At 36.5% G+C, this 25,134-nt stretch overlaps 1 protein-coding gene and 1 pseudogene across 1 annotated transcript; both read right to left on the bottom strand.

The window, feature by feature from the left end:
- Positions 1 to 1,299: 1,299 nt before the first annotated feature.
- On the bottom strand, positions 1,300 to 3,176 carry LOC143543968 (putative inorganic phosphate transporter 1-9; annotated as a pseudogene).
- Positions 3,177 to 17,757: 14,581 nt separating this feature from the next.
- LOC143543967 (putative inorganic phosphate transporter 1-9) lies at positions 17,758 to 19,541 on the bottom strand. Its single transcript, XM_077036162.1, has 2 exons — positions 19,102 to 19,541; positions 17,758 to 18,677 (listed from the first exon to the last, which is right to left on the bottom strand). The coding sequence occupies exons 1-2, from the start codon at positions 19,524 to 19,526 to the stop codon at positions 17,771 to 17,773; spliced, it is 1,332 nt and encodes a 443-aa protein (XP_076892277.1). The 5' UTR covers positions 19,527 to 19,541; the 3' UTR covers positions 17,758 to 17,770.
- Positions 19,542 to 25,134: the final 5,593 nt, after the last annotated feature.

Below are 25,134 nucleotides of genomic sequence, written 5' to 3'. Positions count from 1 at the left end.
ATTATTTTAGTCTACTATGCTAGTCAACTCAAGAATTAGTGAAGGAGCCCATATTTCTTTCTTTCAAATGCTAGCCCAACTCCATTTCTTTTAATACTTCTTCGTATTTTCTTTGATGCAAACCTCCAAGTCTCAAAACGACTTTGTTCTATATATCTTTTCCTATTACACATATATGAAAAACCAAAATGACTTCAATCTTCTTTTCTTTTCTTTACTTTTCTTTGACGTGATATCAAGTTTTGTTGGCTTATTTTAAAGCAAGACTTGGTGTTAAACTATAAATATTCAACAGTCGAATATAATAAGTTCGTTTTAACTCGTTTTCAGTTTAACCTACACAATATAAAATGCAATTAATATAATATATATAATAACTCGTTTTCATTTTAATTCCATTTCTTTGATCATACATGTCACATGTGCCATCGTCTTGAATGGTTGTGTTGTGAAACCCATACGTATTACTTATCTATGTTCTTTGTGCCAACTAAAACTAAAATGTCTAACCAGCTTTGTTTTTCTGGTTTTTTTTTTTTTTTTTTGAAAAGGAAATGGCTAAAATGACTGCTTATAATGATTTTATTATAAGGTTATACACATTATTTTACCTACAACCTAAATCATTGACCATGACAAGCTCTAGTCTTCTGGTTAAACCAAGTTTTTATAGTTGAAAGTAGGGGTGGCAAATGTGACCTATGGGTTGAATGAGTTGTATTAAAATGTATATAATGAGTCAGAATGGGTCAAGCTAAAAAAAGAAAAGGATTGAAACGGGTCAAAACGGGTTGACATCTCATGAGTATTTTTTTTATGAAACGAAAAAAATGGAGGAAACTTTTTAGTTTTTTTACATTTTTAGTTTTTGATTTATATTTCGAGTTATGATTTTTTAATTATTTTTTTTGAAATTTTTAATGAGGGGTTTCTTAAATCTCAACCCATTTTGACCCATTTCAAAAACCCCTCATTAAAAAATTCAAAAAAATAATTAAAAAATCATAACTCGAAATACAAATCTAAAACTAAAAGAGTAAAAAAAACTAAAAAGTTTCCTCCGTTTTTCTCGTTTCATAAAAAAAAAAAATCAAGAGATGTCAACCCGTTTTGACCCTTTTCAATCTTTTTCTTTTTCTAGCTTGACCAATTCTGACCCATTATATACATTTTAATACAACCCATTCAACCCATGAGTCAAATTTGCCATCCCTAGTTGAAAGTAAACGTAATTTCCAACACCGTATTTCCTTATTACTAAAATAGTTATGATATGATACAAGCTCGGTTATATATCGTTGTATAAACTGCAAACCATGATTTAACCATCTATGTAAGTAATAATCATGTATGTACTTCGGATAAGCAATCATTCACCGGGGCTTATCTCATTTCTTTTAGCCCAAGGCCAAAATCTCACGAACCAAACACCGGTGAACTCATCAACATTCTCGTTCTCCTCCAATGATCGACCCATCGTCTCTCTTGTAAAAAAAATACGTTACAAAAAACCCCAAAACACAAACGCAACCCATCACCATTAACGAGTGTGAGACCCCATGCCCATGAGATTCACGGGAAGCCCACAAGAACCCGATTGAACCGATTATCGCACCTACTTTTCCTACCGCACCCGAAATCCCATGGCAAGTTGCACGAAACCTTGCAGGGAAAAGCTCCGACGGAACTATGAACGTGGTTGTGTTTGGTCCGAAATTGGAAAAAAAGAAAGTAAGTCCGTATAGAATAATGGAACCCACGCCTTGATCAGATCCCCAACCGCGAGTATTGACCTTTGCGATCGTGAACAAGCTTACTGCCATGAAGAAGAACCCGCCTGCCTGGATCTTGACTCTCCCAACGTAATCAATCATGTAAACTGCCACGAAATACCCAGGGATCGTCGCACAGATTGCAACGAGTGCTTGGAATTTCGCTATCTGTAATGCATCTTTGTATATATTCATGAGGCTCTTCGGAGTCATGTGGCCTCCAAATACATGATACTGGAACATGTTGAGACTGTAGAAGACGATATCGATGAGAAACCAATTGATGGATGCCGCAATGAGATCACGACCATGTCGTCTAAAAAATTCGCGAGAGAAAAAAGGGTAGGTGTTTGAGAAAGCTGTGCGAGCGTTGGGCGTGCTCATCATCTCTACATCTTCCTGGATTGTACTTAGTGGCACATTCATCACTTTCCCTATGTCTTTTGCTGCTTGTAATGTGTTTTTCTCTACCAATGCCGTGTACCTGTGGAAGCAAACCTTCATGTCAGAAATGATTTATATTCTTGTGACTGAAAAGTAGTCTTTATATGGAAAGAAAATTAACATATACACTCTTGTGAGGCAAGTCATGTTCGGACCCACCCTAAGTTTGTAAAAAGAGATACGTTTAGCAGCACCAAAAGAAAATTACCGTGCCGTTTCAGGCATCTTCATCCGCCAATAGTAAGTCATAGATGCTGGAATTGCACCAATCATGAGAATGAGTCTCCACGCCAAGTCCGCCTCTGGTGGGACCAGGGAAATGTTTGCTGATAGTGGAACTTCGGATGGCCTCGTTAGCTTGCTCTCATCAGCACTAGCTTCAAAAATGGAGAACACAATCATGGATACGAGCGAACTTAAAAGTATCCCAAACCCTTGCATGGAGAACACGCCAGCAATAAACGCTCCTCGAGTCTGCTTATTGGCAAACTCGGCCATAATAGCGGCCGATAACGGGTAGTCTCCTCCAATTCCGATCCCAAGTAAGAACCGAAAGAACCCAAGACTCACAAACACCATTGATGACAATTTAGAGAGCGTTAATCCGCATCCAATAGACCCCACCACCATCATCACTAGAGTAACACCATACACACGACGACGCCCAACACGGTCACCAAGGTGGCCGAAAACCAGTTGACCAATCACGGCCCCCACTAACGCGACACCAATCATCGTCGAGTTAATGACTGTTGGAACCTCAAACCATTTTGTCTGGTCCACGTCTCTATCTCTATGTATCTCAGGATAATATATCCTTCCTATCATCCTCATGACAAACGGGATACAAAATAAATCGTAACTATCAGTAAATAAGCCCATACCTGCGATTATGATTGCTTTAAAGTGGTAATACTGTGTCTTGGTAACATCTAAAGCCGATAAAACTTTCAGTGCCATTTTAGTGTAATTTCTTGACTAGATAATATACAAAAGGAAAAATAGCAACCATGTATTTATATAAATAATATACATGTCAATGGAAACTGCCTGGGAGTTTCCTAGTCAAAATCCTGAGACGATGCTAGGTAAGCCACTAAGACGTTTGATGATGTCAATATCGATCTTTGAAGTCGTCAATGTCAAGGTTTATCGTTTGTTTTGACACCCATTCTAAATCAACACCCCATTTATTGCGATCATTTAAGCATCGTTTAGAGGTAAGTTTTACATCAATATAACCGTATTTTTTTTTTCGATCAAAAGTCTTAATACATTAGTTTGAAATTCAGACAAAACTTAATGGGGTTAACTTGTTTTTAACAGAGACACAATGAGAAAAAAAATATAAAAGGTGGGATTGGTAACAAGAATATTTTTATGTGTGTTTATTATCAGTCAACTCAAAAAAAATGGAATTATAATTAAAAATCCAATTTCCAAAATAATAATATACAAGGGAGATGTGAAATTGCCTTTGATCGTATGATAACAAATGGTTCGTTACACGTAGAGGTCATTGAGTGACTCTGCATTTGTATTATATAATTAGAATACACCTGAATAACGTTCTTTATTTCTTTCTTATTCATTTTGTTTACTTTTACCCTTTTTCTTATGTCCTATTTTATTTTCAAAGAAGTTTCTAAAAATGTTTCATTATTTTTACACGTTTATTTTATTTGGAGCTATAAAATAGTCTGGACCATTACGACCGAAAAACATTCGTAATTTCGGAAACAATACTAATATTCATACAGTTTGTATGATTTCCTATCAATTTAAAATACATGTCGATATTCTTTTAGACATATCACGAATTTATTTTTTTGTTTTTCTCTTTGGTTGCCATATCAAGTCCTCAAAACGTAACGAAGCGAACTGATACTGATCGTGTCCTCACCGCGAAACATGAGTTCAGTCTTACTAGTTATGATCATAAGAATAAAATTTATACTAGGACCCGAATATGTATTTCACTTAGGACCCAAGAATACTAACAATTAGCCTCTAATGAAACTATGATACAACTAGATCACATACCGTTTGGTATCTATTTTTGTATGCTATGCATACACTTTCATTTGTTTAACTTAAATAAACAAATGAATTATAGTTTTGTTATTGATATATATATACCACGATATTCATATAATCATATTATCAACATCTTGCTTTCTTGTTATGGGAAAAATAGATAAACTTAAAATGAGAAAATACTTAATTGGAAAATTATTGTTTATTGTTTATGTTTATGTCCACATCATAATAACTGCATCTTGGTCCTCGTAATTAACTTCTTCTTTAATTAGTACTTCTAATACATAAGGAGTCCAGAATACAAAATTCAAAGTCAACTTCGTAGTAAAGGACAGATGCAAATAATCAATGTCACTGGGACACTTGACTTATAAACCACACGAATTTTCTTTCTTAGAAAGATCCCTTTTTGCGATAATTGATGACTTGGATACTTGACAGTCGAACCTTCCTACAATCATACCACCTACACAAAGTCATTTGAGGTTTCTGAAACCTAGACCAACTAATTAATAACTTATTGTCTTAGCATTTTTTAACAACTATAACAGTCTTCAAACTATTATTTGCAAAAGATCATGGAAGTTTCAGAGCGGTTGGACCGGGAACTAGCCTGGTTAAGCCTATTGAAATGTTCCCTGTTGAGCCTATCGGTTATTGGTCGGACAAGATTTTCAGTATTCCTTTTCGATCATTTCCTTCCCTTCAAAAACTCATTTTATGGTTCATATTCCTCATCTTATTTATATTTTAATAAGCTTACAGAGTCATATCAAAACAGAAAGTATTTTCATATTTTTTTATACTAGATATCGAGCCAGGGGTCTCGCTGGAAGCAGCCTCTCTATTCTTATGGAGTAGAGGTAAGGCTGTCTACATCTTACCATCCTCAGACCCTACCATAGCTTTGCTATTGGTGGGATATACTTGTTAGGATTAAACGCACACACGAAACTGAACACACACGCGAAAGCAATAACGAACACGAGGATTTAACGTGGTTCGGTCTAAACTGACCTACATCCACGGGTGGCAACAAAGTATTTCTTTATTGAGTGACAAGGGATTACAAGTACATATCGTTGTTTAAATAGAGACTACTCTAGGGTTTGTAAATTATTGAACAAGAAATCTAAACCGGGCCGGGCTTCGGTCTGGCCACCCTACACCCGTCTGCCCTTTGGACTTCAAATTATAAATCGGGCCTAAACAAAAGGCCTACGAAACCCAACAATCTCCCACTCGGAGGCCTTGAGCACTCTTGTCTACACTCCTGATCGTACTTCTTCAATCTAACCATTTAACTTCCTCTAGTTGCCACCGCCTTCTCATCAATGAACTTGAAGGCCCGTTGAAGCTCCCCGGAGCTCCAACACGTCAGTCATGGCTAAAACTGCCCCTGACTCGTTCTCTGTCCCTACCGGCTCCAACTGTAACGAACTACCGGATCCTGAGATAACCTGAGAACAAACACTCTCCAAATTCAGCAAGTAATTCACTGGAGAGACTTTTACAGCTAGAATACTGGTTTTCTTAATCCACTGCCGACCTGGAACTGTAACTGAAAGACGACTTGTGCTCCCACTGTCACGATGTCCCCCAACTGATTTAACCTTCCTAGCTCGTTCATCCTGAATCTTCACTTTGGCTCTGGGTTTGTTACTTGCAAAACGAACCTTCTTCTGCCCACGAGATTCTGTGAACCGGATTTTGTCTTTCACCAAAACTGGATCCACTCCTTTCTGTGACAGATCAACCATATACAATGAACCTTTTTTCTTTCCACGAGAAACCATGAGATTCCCTTTGATTACCTTCCACTGCCCATTCCCGAACTTAACATCATGCCCCTGGTCATCCAACTGCCCAACTGAAATCAAACGTTTCTTCAAACTTGGAATTACCTTCACGTCTTTCAAAGTCCAAGAATTACCAGCTGAAGTTATCAAATCAACGTCTCCCATACCCGTAACCTCTAAAATATCATCATTCGCTAGTCGAACCTTCCCAGAATCCCCAAACTTAAGATTCTACAACCCTTCACTACAATGAGTGGCATGAAACGATGCACCAGAATCCATCACCCAAGCATCAACGTACTCTCAACACTGCAAACCAAAGCCTCATCACTACTGACTCCGTCATTTGTGTCGTCTTCTATAATGTTCACCTCTTTCTTACCATTCGGACATTGATTTCTGAAGTGTCCCTTCTCTTTACAATTCCAGCATTCAATATCTTTACGAGTCTTACACTGACTCCTCTTCCTGCTCCCACTGCCTCGCTGTTTTCCCCTACCTCTACCTTCTGTGACTAACATATTTCCTGATGATTCACCTGAACTTCTGCGTCTTGAATCTTCTCCCAGAATCAGGTCTCGAATCCCATCAAATGTAATTTTTGTAGACGAACTACAAAACGCAGTCACCGTTTGCGACCAACTTTCGGGTAAAGAGGATAATAACAATAGGCCTTGAACTCCATCATCAAACTTAATGCCAACTGACACTAAGCGGGACATGATCGAATTAAGATTATTGATATGCGTTGTAACTGACCCACCCTCTTTCATTCTTGTTGTCACTAGCTCTCGGATAAGATAAACCTTATTCGCTGCCGAATGCTTCTCATACATGTTAGATAGTGCCTCCATCATACCATGGGCTATGGTTTCTTTCATGATGTTAAACGCGACATCTTCCGACAACGAAAAAGTAATGCAAGCCCTAGCCTTCTTGTCTAACTTCTTCCAATCTGCTTCTGACATCTTTTCTGCTTTTTTATCCTCAAGCACTACATCCAAGTCTTTCTGACAAAGTATCGCTTCAATCTGCATCTTCCACCAACCAAACTTCTGTCCGTCAAACTTCTGTATCGAAACCTTTCCATCTTCTGCCATGAAAATGACTAAACGAAAAAAAACTAGATAAAAACAGAGACAGACACAGCAATGGCACGGGCCTGAACTTAACGGCTGTTCTACTGAACTCTGTTAAAAAAATCAACCTATTCAACGCAGTGGAATAACGAACCGAAAATCAGAAACTGAAAATTTTAAACTGAAACGATAAAACTTGACAATCGCAGTTGGCACTGGTTCTCCGTTTCTTTAAACGACTTCTTCTAACTTAGCAACTGTTATTCAATAAAATAGGATCTTGATTCAACGCCCCGTACTTTGCAAGATAGGATTTCGACTTAAATTAACTTCTTGGCAAAGCTACCAAAAAATATTAATATAACCCAAAGTAATTCAATCACACCCTATCCTTTTTCTTTTTACCGCTCAATACCATAAAAAATTTGGTCCAAAACTTCTTCCAAGTTCACGGCCCAAATAAAAAAAGGGAGATCAAAAAATAGGCCCAACAGTATAACTTGTAACTAAGCAAAAACCCAAATCTCATGCTCCTGCCTATCTGCCAAACTTATGACCTTCTTTGTAAGACCCCGAATCCCAGGAATCCTACAGTTGGTAATCATATCCAAGATTCATACCAATTTAAAACCATGTAAAATTCGTTTTATTTAAAACTGATTCAGAGTAAATAACAGCGGAATAATAAGTATCAAGATTCCCAAAAACTTAACAAAATTTTAACCCACAGCAATTCATTTTATTTGAAAACCAGATCAGAGTATAAAATCAGCAGAAAATCATAAGTACTAAAACAAGTTCCCCAAACCCGGGGACTATGCCCAAAGCCAAAATTAAATAAAACTAGTAATAATTGAAAAGAAACAGTGTTCATTATTTAAATCCCTGACTAGATATGCCTTCAACCGTCCAAGTAGTCTCGAGCACGTCCAAGCGGTGAGCGTCCTCTTCTTAACCTGAAACTCACACTAACATACACACAAAGTCAGCTTAAGCTGAGTGAGTTCAAGTTTTAATAATTGACATCTTTATAAATCATCCCAAGAATTTAAATATAAAACGGGATATGAACGGTTAGGCCAAAATAAACGATAAGTCGTCATACTTATATATCTATAGAATCATATCCCTATACATGACATCCAACTAATAACATCAGGGTCGAGCACACGTACAATCCAAACACGTAACATTCCATCCAAGTAATAACATCAGGGTCGAGCACACGTACAACCCAAACATGTAACATTCCATCAACGTATGCAAACACAAAGTAGGCATACGCAAACATCCTTAGTCGATAACGACTAATAAACATCGCCAATTATTGGCCATAAAATAACACATATATAAACATACATCCAGACATACATAAATATCATCCCAAGGCATACTCTATACAAGAAAGCCCATGTAAAATAGTTTAAACGGTTCATCAAGCAAAATCAGTTAGGTGTGTATGCTAGCCCAAAACTTGAAAAGAGTGAAAAGGGGCATCATGAACTCACCTGACACAAGGCACGAAATCACCACGAGCTAGAGAACTCCTAAGTATCCCCACAACTCAAACGCCTGTTGGTTTACAAACAATCATTACTAACAATACCGAAAAGACTCGTTTATCCTACGAGACGTTACATTCTTCGTGGTAAACCCTAGAGGTTCTCTGCCGGTGACCTTTAATTCTTTCTTTGCTCGGTAATGAAAGCTGATGACTTAAAGTTTCTGCAATCCTCGCGCGTCGGCTTAACTGCCCTACACAGCGATTTGTTGCGGAGGTAAACGGTGGTCGATAAAGCTTTCGAAATAAGAAACAGAACCTAAAACTCCAGCAACTATCCTTCCTGCCGCGGCGCAAAGAAAACAGACTGTGGGTATCGCAGCGAAACCCTAGCTCCGACTCTTGGTGCGGCGACGACGTACGAGACTGGTTAAAAAAAAAACGTGTTCTTCGTGTGATACGAACCTAAGCTCTGATACCACTTGTTAGGATTAGACGCACACACGAAACTGAACACACACGCGAAAGCAATAACGAACACGAGGATTTAACGTGGTTCGGTCTAAACTGACCTACGTCCACAGGTGGCAACTAGGTATTTCTTTATTGACTGACAAGGGATTACAAGTACATATCGTTGTTTAAATAGAGACTGGTCTAGGGTTTGTAAATTATTGAACAAGAAATCTAAACCGGACCGGGCTTCGGTCTGGCCACCCTACACCCGTCTTCCCTTTGGACTTCAAATAATAAATCGGGCCTAAACAAAAGGCCTATGAAATCCAACAATACTGAGTACGATGATTCTATACTAGATATATAAACTGTATTAATTTTATTTTATTTACAACATCATCTGATTGTTTCTAAATCTAATCCAACCAGTCCGACGGTCATACAACACCGCCAATCTTGATCAACTTAATATCAATGGCATTACAAAGGTTTTTGTACAAAACAGCAAGAATAACAGTGCTCCAACTAATCAGAATTTTTTTTCAAAATAGGAAATTAAAGAAGGGTGAAATGGTTTTTAGGAGAGAGAAATGGTTGTAATGGTTTATAGGAGATCCGCCATTTAAAATGGCGGATCTCAGATTATATATAGGTCATGTTAGTTTGTGACGGGTGAGGTAGACAACTATTGGGTGTTCCGCCATTTGAAATGGCGGATGTGATACTTTTATTGTGTGTTCCGCCATTTCAAATGGCGGATGTCACTTTTCTAATTCGCCACTTTGACTGACGATTCACGTTTCCCAAAATAGCTTGCCCCTATGTGTAAAAAAGACATCTGCCATATGAAATTGCAAGTGTCGTCTTGACATCCGCTATTTCAAATGACAAGTATGAACAGTACATGTACTAACAGATTTGACCATTGATTGACAAGCATAATGCCCCATTTTTCTTTTTATATTTATTAATATATGTTTTTTACTTTTATTTTATTTTTAAAAAGACATTATTTATAAATAATATAATTAATTATTAAAAAATAATTTATATGTTAAAAGGACTAATCTGTTCTTACTTTTAATTGTTAATTGTTAATAATTAATTAGCATTATCTAAAAAGCTAATAATTAGTATTATTAATTAAAATTAGAAAACTAATAAATATAAAAATTGAGTTACTACCATAAAGCAATGGCTCGTACGGTTCGATCTACAACACAACAATTGAACATTTGAAATAGTTATCTACTTACTCAAATCAAAAGTTCATATAATCTAATAAACCAAACATGTAACTCATGAATCTTTTTTCAAAATACGAAATTAATAATACTAATTAATTTTAATAATAGTGAGAGGTAAGAGGTTCAAAGCTCACTATTACTAATTTATATGAGAGATATGAGGGATGACCCTGGCTTGCCAGGGTTCGAGTCTTGATCTCACCCGGTTTTACTGGCTCCTCGCTGTCGTGCCGTTTGGCGGGCGTGAGGGTCGGGTTTTATCCGGGGAATCCCTCAATAGGTGGACCGCTAGGGGCTCCGTCCGTCCGGACTCGTGGCCGGCTCGGACTACCTTTAGCCATTGGGGGCCGCGTACAGAGTACCTGGCGTTACTTAGTTGGTCGTTCCAAAAAAAAAAAACCAAACATTTGAAATAGTTCTCTAATTACTTTTATTTATATTTATTAGCTTTTTAATGTTAATTAATAATACTAATTATTAGTTTTTTAATAATACTAATTAATTATTAATAATTATAAAAATAAAAATAAAAACAGATTAGTCCTTTTAGTAATACAAATTATTTTTTTAATAATTAATTATATTATTTTTATAAATAATGTCTTTTTAAAAAATAAAATAAAATTAAAAAACATATATTAATAAATATAAAAAGAAAAATGGGGCATTGTGCTTGTCAATCAATGGTCAAATCTGTTAGTACATATACTGTTCACACTTTTCATTTGAAATGGCGGATGTCAAGACGACACTTGCCATTTCAAATGGCAGATGTCTTTTTTACACATAGGGGCAAGCTACTTTGGGAAACGTGAATCGTCAGTTAAAGTGACGGATCAGAAAAGTGACATCCGCCATTTGAAATGACGGAATACATAATAAAAGTATCACAACCGCCATTTCAAATGGCGGAACACCCAATAGTTGTCCACCTCACCCGACACAAACTGACATGACATATATATAATCTGAGATCCGCCATTCAAATGACGGATCTCCTATAAACCATTACAACCACTTCTCTCTCCTAAAAACCATTTCACCATTTTTTAATTTTTGATTTGGAAAAAAATTCCAACTAATCATATCATATTCATTTAAATCATTTGGGTGATTTAAAAATTTAACAAGGACCCAATTGTTGTCGGATTCAGAAAATATTGTTCCACCGATTACAAGTAAAATTACTGCTCTTGCTCGTTGCATACATCGAAGTTCTCGGTAGGAATATCAAGAAGTTAAGTTGCCTGAGTGGCTTTTAGAATAAATGTCGAGTTTAGTCTTTGCGATCTCATTTCATCACTGGTGATCATATTACTGGTTAATTCATAAAAACTTGATATAATTTCCTCGTTTGACTATTAACGTTCAACGCCACACAATACAGTACCATCAATCGTAAACCGAACAAAGTTTCCACATCTTGTAAGGCTACATTTACTTTTCCGAATAACATATGAAACGTGTGTGTTGCTAGACACATCTTTCAACTAGTGAAGATATTAGAGCATCGTCAACCCTCGGGGTCTCACATTGAACGAACACCCTTGAAACTAGCCACACGTATAAAATGCTTTACATCATCAGAGATTGGATTTTCATGAATTTGTAATACTACTATTCCTTGTCACCCCATATCAACCTAAGTACACAAGCATCTTTCAAAGTCTCTGGTTGATTAAAAGCATAACTGGTTGTATGATTATTTGTTAAGAACAACAAATCATTTGCTAAAGGACTTAAAACTTAAAACAATGCTAATTTTTTAGCATGGTCAGAGAAAATAATATTGAAACACTTACAGAAATTATAAGGTGATCTAAGGGTTGGAAGAAATGTTAATGAATTTATTTTATTATAAATGAGGTAGCTGCCATTTTTAGTGGAGAACTAGCTGCGGTGCGACGGAGGTGTGAACCCATAATTAAAGAAACTAAGGACGTCCAAACGTTACCACGAAATAGGTCGTTGATTAGCATTAATGAAGTTACAAACCGAAGTAATTATTCATAGTGTGTGTGGAATCGAAAGAAATACAACTATGAAGAAGGGTATTTTGGGTTCGTCCCAAAATTCTTTGCCTTGCAGTCTTGCACTCCATGCCACAAGTAATGAATAATCATTGTAGAACGATAAATAGAGGTCAAATTTTATTGTATTTTGATTTAAAAAGGATTACTTATGGCATTTTTGCTAGTATTAGTGTGCTAAACGAATTGCATATATATGCTATCATATGTCCATTCCCTTCAAGATACCATTTTTCTCCACAATATATTAGACCTGTTATATATTTGTTTTGTCAGTTGTATGAATAAATGTTTTTGTAATGTAATAATGTTGAACATGTTACCTAGTTGCCATTTGTTGATGACAAGTTGGTTTGGGCCTGCTCCAACTCGACAACCCTGTTTACATATTATTTTACATTGTCACATGAACTTAGATTGGGCTTGTTTTCAACTCCAACAGTCCTGTTAACGTCAACTTAGAATGTTCGTCTTTTAGGAATATTGGATTTTAATAATCCTAACTTTGATCCATTGGCCGGCGATAAGCCTAACTTAAGAAATAATTTTCGACGGCCCCAAATTTTAACCTATTTTCTCCATTGAGCCTTTTTTTAACGGAGTTTAAATTCATTAGTTTTTGTTTCTCTATTGAGCCTTTTTCAACGGTGTTTAAATTCATTAGTTTTTGATGATGTGAATGATGACACAGATAATATTGGGCCCGCACCATCAGAAAAGGTTTTGTTACCGAAAACCACCAACCATGACAAAATATCACCGTGACCACTCCACCGCCATCAAGGGCTTCGAATCGGAACCCGACAACGATAGACGACGGCGAACCACCATCATGCCAATGCCGCCTATGGTTCACAATGGAACCTGGGCTGCGATAGAGAGCCGTATAGCCATTGGCAATAGTATGTCGGAAAAGGTATAACCCCCCGCGTTGTCGGGAAGGGGGGGGGGGGGTGCTGGTGAAACCGCAACTGAAGAAAGTAATGGTGTCCAAACAACACCACAAATCGGTCATTTTAATCAAAGAAAGTTTTAGAAGGCTCATAGCATTAACTCATTATAGCTGCGAATATATTGTCACACCGAAACAATCACACCGAAACAATGAACACATCAATATTTTTCGGATCATAATTGGCTTCGACCATTTAAAAGTCAAAGTCATCAAATTAGGGTAAAAATCAGTTGCAATTTTCATAATAGGCTCAGGCAATCGCCATTTCCCTCAATGCTCAGCTATGCATCATCGCATCAACATCAAGAAATTTTTATAAAGCTCGGAAATGATAGCTCATCGAGTCATTGTAGCTGCAAATAAATTGTCGTGCCAAAACAATGAACACAGCACTATCAGAATATATTGAACTTTCGTTCATTTATGCTTGTTTCTTAATAAACCAACTTAGTAGTGACAAACACACAATGAACCAAAAAGCAATGCCCTTGTTTCTTAATAAACCAATTTCGTAGTGACAAACAAAAGGCAATAGAACCTATCACAACTCAGTTCTCTCAATCATTTAATTAAATGCATCTTCGATTCAAACTCATCTTTTAAATGCAGTTATCCATCACTAAACAACAACAACATAGTCTCTACTGAAACTCTACAAAACTCTCTACTCAAAACATAAAAAATGGATTATTCCTCTTCTTCAGATATATACCAGAAGATGTTCAAGAACAAACTCAAGCAATATGGATGAGAGAGTGGAAAATGTTGCCTAGAAATATAAGAAATTAAGATGAAGATTCTGAATAAAAATCAAACTATAACTGAATTGCAAAAGGTATAAATTTCATTAGATATATATAGACCACAAATCGTTCATGTATTAATGCTGATTACAATTTCAACCCTTCTGCAATACATAAATATTAAAACTAACTAAAACATAGTTTGAAACTTTATATAACTACCCTAAACTTTACATGGAAGGAATTAATTCTAACATTTACATCCTTAATCATGAACATGTAAAGATAGAGTCTTCTGATCTTCAAGTCTTCTATCTTCGTCTTTTCACGCCATTATTCTTTAATCCTTAAACTTTGGCTTCGTTCATTTCTTTAAATGCTCTATTTGATTTAATTCACACGAATTCGTTTGCTTATCATGACTTTATTTCTTCTGACGATTTGTTTTTCACGACTTGCTTTTCATTACTTGCTTCTCGTGATTTGCTTTCCACTACTTGCTTCTCACGATTTGCTTATCACTACTTGTTTCTCACGATTTTGCTTCATTCGATTTGCTTCTCACGACCATGGCTTCTCATAACTTCATTTTGCTTCTCACGAACTTTGCTTCACACGATCCTTGCTTCACACGAGTTTCTTCTACATTTTGATCAATGTTGTAAAATTAGGTCTCCAAGGCCGAGTACTCCCTGACTACTCGCTACAAGGTATGACGCCGAGTAGAGTTGCTTCAACTCCGCCTAGTTACTGAGAATCGATCAAATGTGATCAACGCCAGCCAGAATCACATCTAGTCGGTTAACTTAGGACGATTTTGACCTAAAAACGAAAACATAATTCATAGTTAAATAATATTATAAAAAAATATCAGTTTTTTTAGTTAATGATTAGTAGATTTTAAAATAATTAAGTATTTAAAAATATATGTTCTATTATTTATATCGATATTCACTTATTTTGTTATAAAATATTAGCGTACTTATGATATTTGACATATATATAATATCCAAAAATTAATTTTCTTTATATTCACCATTTCCGAGTACTCTCCGAGTACACCCAACTCCCCAGTCGGCCGCCTAGGGTCCGCCTAGCGACTTTTGCAACCTTGATTTTGATCATATCTCATGATCAACTTTTGTCTTCTCTATATCAACATTAAGAGGGTAGGCTATTCATCTTCACTTTCAACTAAGAGAGCCTTACCATTTTGTATTTTCTATTTTGACATTTGTAGGCATAATGTCCAACCTTACCACATTTGTAAGACACAATGCGAGACTTATCTTTTGTGCCCGCTGTGGGGTGCTCACTATTATTTTCTTGTGGTTTATTGTCAGATATTTTTGATTAAGGAGGTCTCCTCTCTATCTTGGTAATATTTCATGCCTCGTCCTCATGACGAGTGGAATTTACCTCATCCACGATTTCCAAGTTGTTGGCCACGACCATGTTCATTATCGTGTCGAGTGAACAAGAGTTATCTTGATAATCAGGTACAATTCCTCTTTTAGACTTAATCATTTCTCCAAAAGGTTTAAGTCTCCTGATGACATCATCTATGGGTACACTGTCTAGATCCGTAAATTCCTCTATTGAAGCAATTATTTGCAAAACTCTATCCAGCATAGAGGTTAAGATTTTTTTTACTAACGTGGGTTGTTCGAATTTTGCACCACAGCTAGTTGCTTTACTTGTTAACAATATTTGTTAGCCTCGTTGTGAAAGAATCAATAGTCTCATCGTCTTTCATTTGTAACTTATCTAACTCAGACTTGATGCTTTGCAACCGAGCCTGTTGCATTTGTGTTGCACCAAGATGTCTTGTTTTAAGTGCATCCCACACTTCTCTTGCAGTTTTACATTCTGCCACTTGTAGAAGTAGATCTTCTGATAGAGTTTGAAACAAAAATGCAATTGCACACTTGTATTTCTTGATGACCGCATTTGTTTCAATAGTGGGCTCTATTGCTTCCCAAAGACCCTTTGCATCTAATATGATCTTCATTCGAATCGCCCATATTGTATAATTTGTGGACTTTAACATAGGGCATTGGTAAGGATTTCAAGAGAATTCTTATCCTTTGGTGTTTCTAACATGATCATCAATCAAGAATAATAATTATACACAAAGTACAATTTAAGGTTCCAATATCCTCTTAAACTTATAAGAATCAAAAGAAAAGTTTGCAAAAAACTTGGTTCTCTTTAAGCAAAGATTACATCTTTGTATGATAAACTAAATAAACCTTAAACCAAATATAATAATGGATACCCACAATCCAATATTTGGCTTAGTTTATCAAAATTTGGTTTCTTAAATAAATATAAAGAACAAATTCCTTATAAATGAATATTTTAAGCAAAACAATTATCTAACAAGTCCTAATGATATGATGCTTTAACATAAAGGATTATTAGGTTACTTGGCTAGGGTTAAAATGGTCCAGAACAAAATTTAATAAATCACAACAAATGTGTTTCTGGGTATCTTTTGTTCGACCGGGTGTAGCAACACAAAAAGGTGTGCCCCTTTTACAATCAAAACACAACAAACAACAAACGTTTGCTATTAACCAAATCACAATTTGATTCTTTTGTTTATTATTATAAAGACAAAACCAATTAGAGTGGCTTTAATTCATCAAAAGAACAAATCCAATGGCCTTTCTTCCTTGTTTGACCGTGAAACATAACAGGTCCAACCAACACCACAAACTTGAATTTCAATTGTTTCAAGCAATACGTTCACCAACGTTGATGGTTTATCAACTAGAAGATATGTTTTCTTTTTCTTTTCCAATTACTACAAACAGAAACACAATTCTGTTTCAGTGAAATTGACCAATTCGAATAGGCCGGTATGATCATTTTTGGTAAATCCAAAATTGTAGCCGATGATTACATGAATCCAATTTCGAATTCTGTTGAATCACTCAACCAAATCCGCAAAGACCTAATTGCTTACTGAATCCAATTCCAATGATGATTCTATGATCAGCCTATTGCAAATCTTCAAATCAGCGGGCAATTAAACATGGCTCTGATGCCAATTCGTTGCCTAGAAATATAAGAAATTAAGATGAAGATTATGAATAATAATCGCAAAAGGTATAAATTTCATTAATCTTGGAAGATACATATAGACCACAAATTGTTCATGTCTTAATGCTAATTACAATTTCAACCCTTCTACAATACATAAATATTAAAACTAACTAAAACAAAGTTTGACACTTTACATAACTAACCCTAAACTTTACATAGAAGGGATTAATTCTAAAAGAATATACGCACGACCCTGTGTTCAAAAGAGTTACATAACGAGTTAATGGTGGATTTGGTCCAACATTCTTATACGATTCAGACGATTCGAAAAGAAGGTGAAAGTGAAACCGAAGATGAAGATAAAAATAAAGGCGAAGATGAGTCTTTAGTTGAAAATGAACATAAAGATGAAGGTGAAGACGAATAGTATTTCATTCTCTTATAAATATATTTTCAATCATTAGTTTCAATGAGAACATTATAATATATAACTAACACACCAATCTCTTTAAATCGAAATAACGAATCAAATATGATATACGCACGTAATTTATTTTTCCTAAACTTTCATCTAACCATCTATCACTAGTCATCACCTCTACTGCCTATAAAGTTTTTATGGTTGTAATCTAAACAATAAGAATATCTACATATTATACATAAAGAGACGCCATTTCACCCGTGTTAGTTTCATTTCTTTTAGCCCAAGCCCTATGAGGCCAAAATCTCACAAACCAAACACCGGTGAACTCATCAGCATTCTCATTCTCCTCCAATGATCTCCCCATTGTCTCTCTTGTAAAAAAATACGTCACAAAAAACCCTAAAACACAAACCACGCCCATGAACGTTAACGTATGCGACGCCGAATGACGATCACGAGAAGCCCACAGAAACCCAACTGACCCGATTATCGCCCCTACTTTTCCAACCGCACCCGAAATCCCATGGCAAGTTGCACGAAACCTAGCCGGGAACAACTCTGCTGGAACTATGAACGTGGTCGTGTTTGGCCCAAAATTTGAGAAAAAGAAAGTGAGCCCATAGAGAATAATGAAACCGAAATTTTGCTTGGATTCCCAATCGCCCTTGTTAACCTTTGCCATTGTGAACAAGCTTACCGCCATGAAGAAGAACCCGGCTGCCTGAATCTTGACTCGCCCAACGTAATCAATCAAGTAAACTGTCACAACATATCCAGGGATCGTTGAACAGATAGCAATGAGTGCTTGGAATTTTGCGATCTGCAATGCATCTTTGTAAAGATTAATGTTTTCTTTCCGTTTCATATGGCCGCTAAATGCATGGTATTGGAATATGTTGAGACTGTAGAAGACAATATCGATGAGGAACCAGTTGACAGATGCGGCGATGAGATCTCGACCATGTCGTCGAAGAAATTCCCTAGAGAAGAAAGGGTAGGTGTTCGACAAAGCAGCGCGAGTGTTTGGAGTCTCCATCATCTCGACATCTTCCTGGATTGTACTAAGTGGCACATTCATCACTCTCCCTATATCTTTTGCTGCTTGTAATGTGTTTTTCTCGACCAAAGCCGTGAATCTGTAATTTTTACGGTGTTAAGTCTTTCTTGATTACAAGATGTAGAACTAGGTAATTCCTTTTTATATATCAGTAAAATAAATTATTTTGTAGCGATTGTGTTTTTTTAACAATTACAGTAAAATAAAGACACAAGAAAATAAAAATAAAAATTGTGTATTTAGATTACTAAAATGAATTTAAGTAACAACTTATTAAAGCAATCTAAACTATTTGTTAAATGAACTGTTAATAAATGATGATCTTGACCTCCAAATAATTCATTGTCCACCCTAATAAAAATCTTGAATGTGCGTTTGTTGTTTCATGATACACTTGTACCACAAAAAAATTATCTAGTTTTATGAATCTTTCCAAAAACCATCTAGAAATACTATTGGTTAAAGTTCCTAGATAGAAAGAATTAAGGATCAGTTGTTCATACCGTGCGGTTTCAGGCATCTTCATCCGCCAATAGTAAGTCATAGATGCTGGAATTGCACCAAACATGAGAATGAGCCGCCATGCCAAGTCCGCCTCAGGTGGGACCGGAGCATTGGTTACTGGTGGTGCGAGGTCGGACGGCCTCTTTAGCCTGTACTCGTTGGCACTAGCTTTAAAAATGGAGCACACTATCATGGAAACAAGCGAACTCAAAAGTATCCCAAACCCTTGCATGGAGAACACACCCGCAATAAACGCTCCACGAGTCCGCTTGTTAGCGAACTCCGCCATAATAGTAGCCGATAACGGGTAATCCCCTCCTATTCCAATCCCGAGCAAGAACCGAAAGAACCCAAGGCTAACAAACACCATTGATGTCAATTTAGATAGTGAAAATCCGCATCCAATAGACCCCACCACCATCATCACCAAAGAAATTCCGTACACACGGCGTCATCCGACACAATCACCAAGCCGGCCGAAGACCAGTTGACCAATCACGGCCCCCATTAACGCGACGCATATCATCGTCGAGTTAATGACTGTTGGAACCTCAAACCATTACTTCTGGTCCACGTCTCTATGTATCTCAGGATAATATATCCTTCCAATCATCCTCATGATAAGAGGGATACAAAACAAATCGTAACTATCTGTAAACAAACCCATACCTGCGATTATGATCGCTTTAAAATGGTAATATTGTGTCTTGGCGACGATGCTAGGTAAGCCACTAAGACGTTTGATGATGTCAATATCGATCTTTGAAGTCGTCAATGTCAAGTTTTATCGTTTGTTTTGACACCCATTCTAAATCAACACCCCATTTATTGCGATCATTTAAGCATCGTTTAGAGGTAAGTTTTACATCAATATAATCGTATTTTTTTTTCGATCAAAAGTCTTAATACATTAGTTTGAAATTCAGACAAAACTTAATGGGGTTAACTTGTTTTTAACAGAGACACAATGAGAAAAAAAATATAAAAGGTGGGATTGGTAACAAGAATATTTTTATGTGTGTTTATTATCAGTCAACTCAAAAAAAAAAATGGAATTATAATTAAAAATCCAATTTCCAAAATACTAATATACAAGGGAGATGTGAAATTGCCTTTGATCGTATGATAACAAATGGTTCGTTACACGTAGAGGTCATTGAGTGACTCTGCATTTGTATTATATAATTAGAATACACCTGAATAACGTTCTTTATTTCTTTCTTATTCATTTTGTTTACTTTTACCCTTTTTCTTATGTCCTTCTATTTTATTTTCAAAGAAGTTTCTAAAAATGTTTCATTATTTTTACACGTTTATTTTATTTGGAGCTATAAAATAGTCTGGACCATTACGACCGAAAAACATTCGTAATTTCGGAAACAATACTAATATTCATACAGTTTGTATGATTTCCTATCAATTTAAAATACATGTCGATATTCTTTTAGACATATCACGAATTTATTTTTTTGTTTTTCTCTTTGGTTGCCATATCAAGTCCTCAAAACGTAACGAAGCGAACTGATACTGATCGTGTCCTCACCGCGAAACATGAGTTCAGTCTTACTAGTTATGATCATAAGAATAAAATTTATACTAGGACCCGAATATGTATTTCACTTAGGACCCAAGAATACTAACAATTAGCCTCTAATGAAACTATGATACAACTAGATCACATACCGTTTGGTATCTATTTTTGTATGCTATGCATACACTTTCATTTGTTTAACTTAAATAAACAAATGGAATTATAGTTTTGTTATTGATATATATATACCACGATATTCATATAATCATATTATCAACATCTTGCTTTCTTGTTATGGGAAAAATAGATAAACTTAAAATGAGAAAATACTTAATTGGAAAATTATTGTTTATTGTTTATGTTTATGTCCACATCATAATAACTGCATCTTGGTCCTCGTAATTAACTTCTTCTTTAATTAGTACTTCTAATACATAAGGAGTCCAGAATACAAAATTCAAAGTCAACTTCGTAGTAAAGGACAGATGCAAATAATCAATGTCACTGGGACACTTGACTTATAAACCACACGAATTTTCTTTCTTAGAAAGATCCCTTTTTGCGATAATTGATGACTTGGATACTTGACAGTCGAACCTTCCTACAATCATACCACCTACACAAAGTCATTTGAGGTTTCTGAAACCTAGACCAACTAATTAATAACTTATTGTCTTAGCATTTTTTAACAACTATAAAAGTCTTCAAACTATTATTTGCAAAAGATCATGGAAGTTTCAGAGCGGTTGGACCGGGAACTAGCCTGGTTAAGCCTATTGAAACGTTCCCTGTTGAGCCTATCGGTTATTGGTCGGACAAGATTTTCAGTATTCCTTTTCGATCATTTCCTTCCCTTCAAAAACTCATTTTATGGTTCATATTCCTCATCTTATTTATATTTTAATAAACTTACAGTCATATCAAAACAGAAAGTATTTTCATATTTTTTTATACTAGATATCGAGCCAGGGGTCTCGCTGGAAGCAGCCTCTCTATTCTTATGGAGTAGAGGTAAGGCTGTCTACATCTTACCATCCTCAGACCCTACCATAGCTTTGCTATTGGTGGGATATACTTGTTAGGATTAAACGCACACACGAAACTGAACACACACGCGAAAGCAATAACGAACACGAGGATTTAACGTGGTTCGGTCAAAACTGACCTACATCCACGGGTGGCAACTAAGTATTTCTTTATTGAGTGACAAGGGATTGCAAGTACATATCGTTGTTGAAATAGAGACTACTCTAGGGTTTGTAAATTATTGAACAAGAAATCTAAACCGGGCCGGGCTTCGGTCTGGCCACCCTACACCCGTCTGCCCTTTGGACTTCAAATTATAAATCGGGCCTAAACAAAAGGCCTACGAAACCCAACAATCTCCCACTCAGAGGCCTTGAGCACTCTTGTCTGCACTCCTGATCGTACTTCTTCAATCTAACCATTTAACTTCCTCTAGTTGTCACCGCCTTCTCATCAATGAACTTGAAGGCCCGTTGAAGCTCCCCGGAGCTCCAACACATCAGTCATGGCTAAAACTGCCCCTGACTCGTTCTCTGTCCCTACCGGCTCCCACTGTAACGAACTACCGGATCCTGAGATAACCTGAGAACAAACACTCTCCAAATTTAGCAAGTAATTCACTGGAGAGACTTTTACAGCTAGAATACTGGTTTTCTTAATCCACTGCCGACCTGGAACTGTAACTGAAAGACGACCTGTGCTCCCACTGTCACGATGTCCCCCAACTGATTTAACCTTCCTAGCTCGTTCATCCTGAATCTTCACTTTGGCTCTGGGTTTGTTACTTGCAAAACGAACCTTCTTCTGCCCACGAGATTCTGTGACCGGATTTTGTCTTTCACCAAAACTGGATCCACTCCTTTCGGTGACAGATCAACCATATACAATGAACCTTTTTTCTTTCCACGAGCAACCACGAGATTCCCTTTGATTACCTTCCACTGCCCATTCCCGAACTTAACATCATGCCCCTGGTCATCCAACTGCCCAACTGAAATCAAACGTTTCTTCAAACTTGGAATTACCTTCACGTCTTTCAAAGTCCAAGAAGTACCAGCTGAAGTTATCAAATCAACGTCTCCCATACCCGTAACCTCTAAAATATCATCATTCGCTAGTCGAACCTTCCCAGAATCCCCAAACTTAAGATTCTTCATCGTTTCACTACAGTGAGTGGCATGAAACGATGCACCAGAATCCATCACCCAAGCATCAACGTACTCTCAACACTGCAAACCAAAGCCTCATCACTACTGACTCCGTCATTTGTGTCGTCTTCTATAATGTTCACCTATTTCTTACCATTCGGACATTGATTTCTGAAGTGTCCCTTCTCTTTACAATTCCAGCATTCAATATCTTTACGAGTCTTACACTGACTCCTCTTCCTGCTCCCACTGCCTCGCTGTTTTCCCCTACCTCTACCTTCTGTGACTAACATATTTCCTGATGATTCACCTGAACTTCTGCGTCTTGAATCTTCTCCCAGAATCAGGTCTCGAATCCCATCAAATGTAATTTTTGTAGACGAACTACAAAACGCAGTCACCGTTTGCGACCAACTTTCGGGTAAAGAGGATAATAACAATAGGCCTTGAACTTCATCATCAAACTTAATGCCAACTGACACTAAGCGGGACATGATCGAATTAAGATTATTGATATGCGTTGTAACAGACCCACCCTCTTTCATTCTTGTTGTCACTAGCTCTCGGATAAGATAGACCTTATTCGCTGCCGAATGCTTCTCATACATGTTAGATAGTGCCTCCATCATACCATGGGCTATGGTTTTTTTCATGATGTTAAACGCGACATCTTCCGACAACGAAAAAGTAATGCAAGCCCTAGCCTTCTTGTCTAACTTCTTCCAATCTGCTTCTGACATCTTTTATGCTTTTTTATCCTCAAGCACTACATCCAAGTCTTTCTGACAAAGTATCGCTTCAATCTGCATCTTCCACCAACCAAACTTCTGTCCGTCAAACTTCTGTATCGAAACCTTTCCGTCTTCTGCCATGAAAATGACTAAACGAAAAAAAACTAGATAAAAACAGAGACAGATACAGCAATGGCACGGGCCTGAACTTAACGGCTGTTCTACTGAACTCTGTTAAAAAAATCAACCTATTCAACGCAGTGGAATAACGAACCGAAAATCAGAAACTGAAAATTTTAAACTGAAACGATAAAACTTGACAATCGCAGTTGGCACTGGTTCTCCGTTTCTTTAAACGACTTCTTCTAACTTAACAACTGTTATTCAATAAAATAGGATCTTGATTCAACGCCCCGTACTTTGCAAGATAGGATTTCGACTTAAATTAACTTCTTGGCAAAGCTACCAAAAAATATTAATATAACCCAAAGTAATTCAATCACACCCTATCCTTTTTCTTTTTACGGCTCAATACCATAAAAAATTTGGTCCAAAACTTCTTCCAAGTTCACGGCCCAAATAAAAAAAGGGAGATCAAAAAATAGGCCAAACAGTATAACTTGTAACTAAGCAAAAACCCAAATCTCATGCTCCTGCCTATCTGCCAAACTTATGACCTTCTTTGTAAGACCCCGAATCCCAGGAATCCTACAGTTGGTAATCATATCCAAGATTCATACCAATTTAAAACCATGTAAAATTCGTTTTATTTAAAACCGATTCAGAGTAAATAACAGCGGAATAATAAGTATCAAGATTCCCAAAAACTTAACAAAATTTTAACCCACAGCAATTCATTTTATTTGAAAACCAGATCAGAGTATAAAATCAGCAGAAAATCATAAGTACTAAAACAAGTTCCCCAAACCCGGGGACTATGCCCAAAACCAAAATTAAATAAAACTAGTAATAATTGAAAAGAAACAGTGTTCATTATTTAAATCCCTGACTAGATATGCCTTCAACCGTCCAAGTAGTCTCGAGCACGTCCAAGCGGTGAGCGTCCTCTTCTTAACCTGAAACTCACACTAACATACACACAAAGTCAGCTTAAGCTGAGTGAGTTCAAGTTTTAATAATTGACATCTTTATAAATCATCCCAAGAATTTAAATATAAAACGGGATATGAACGGTTAGGCCAAAATAAACGATAAGTCGTCATACTTATATATCTATAGAATCATATCCCTATACATGACATCCAACTAATAACATCAGGGTCGAGCACACGTACAATCCAAACACGTAACATTCCATCCAAGTAATAACATCAGGGTCGAGCACACGTACAACCCAAACATGTAACATTCCATCAACGTATGCAAACACAAAGTAGGCATACGCAAACATCCTTAGTCGATAACGACTAATAAACATCGCCAATTATTGGCCATAAAATAGCACATATATAAACATACATCCAGACATACATAAATATCATCCCAAGGCATACTCTATACAAGAAAGCCCATGCAAAATAGTTTAAACGGTTCATCAAGCAAAATCAGTTAGGTGTTTATGCTAGCCCAAAACTT

Source organism: Bidens hawaiensis, unplaced genomic scaffold (assembly GCF_021521415.1).
Source record: "Bidens hawaiensis isolate Kalapana, Puna unplaced genomic scaffold, B.hawaiensis_p1.1 tig00013397_1, whole genome shotgun sequence".
Classification (NCBI taxonomy): Eukaryota; Viridiplantae; Streptophyta; class Magnoliopsida; order Asterales; family Asteraceae; genus Bidens; species Bidens hawaiensis.
This window is presented reverse-complemented; position numbering and strand designations above follow the sequence as displayed.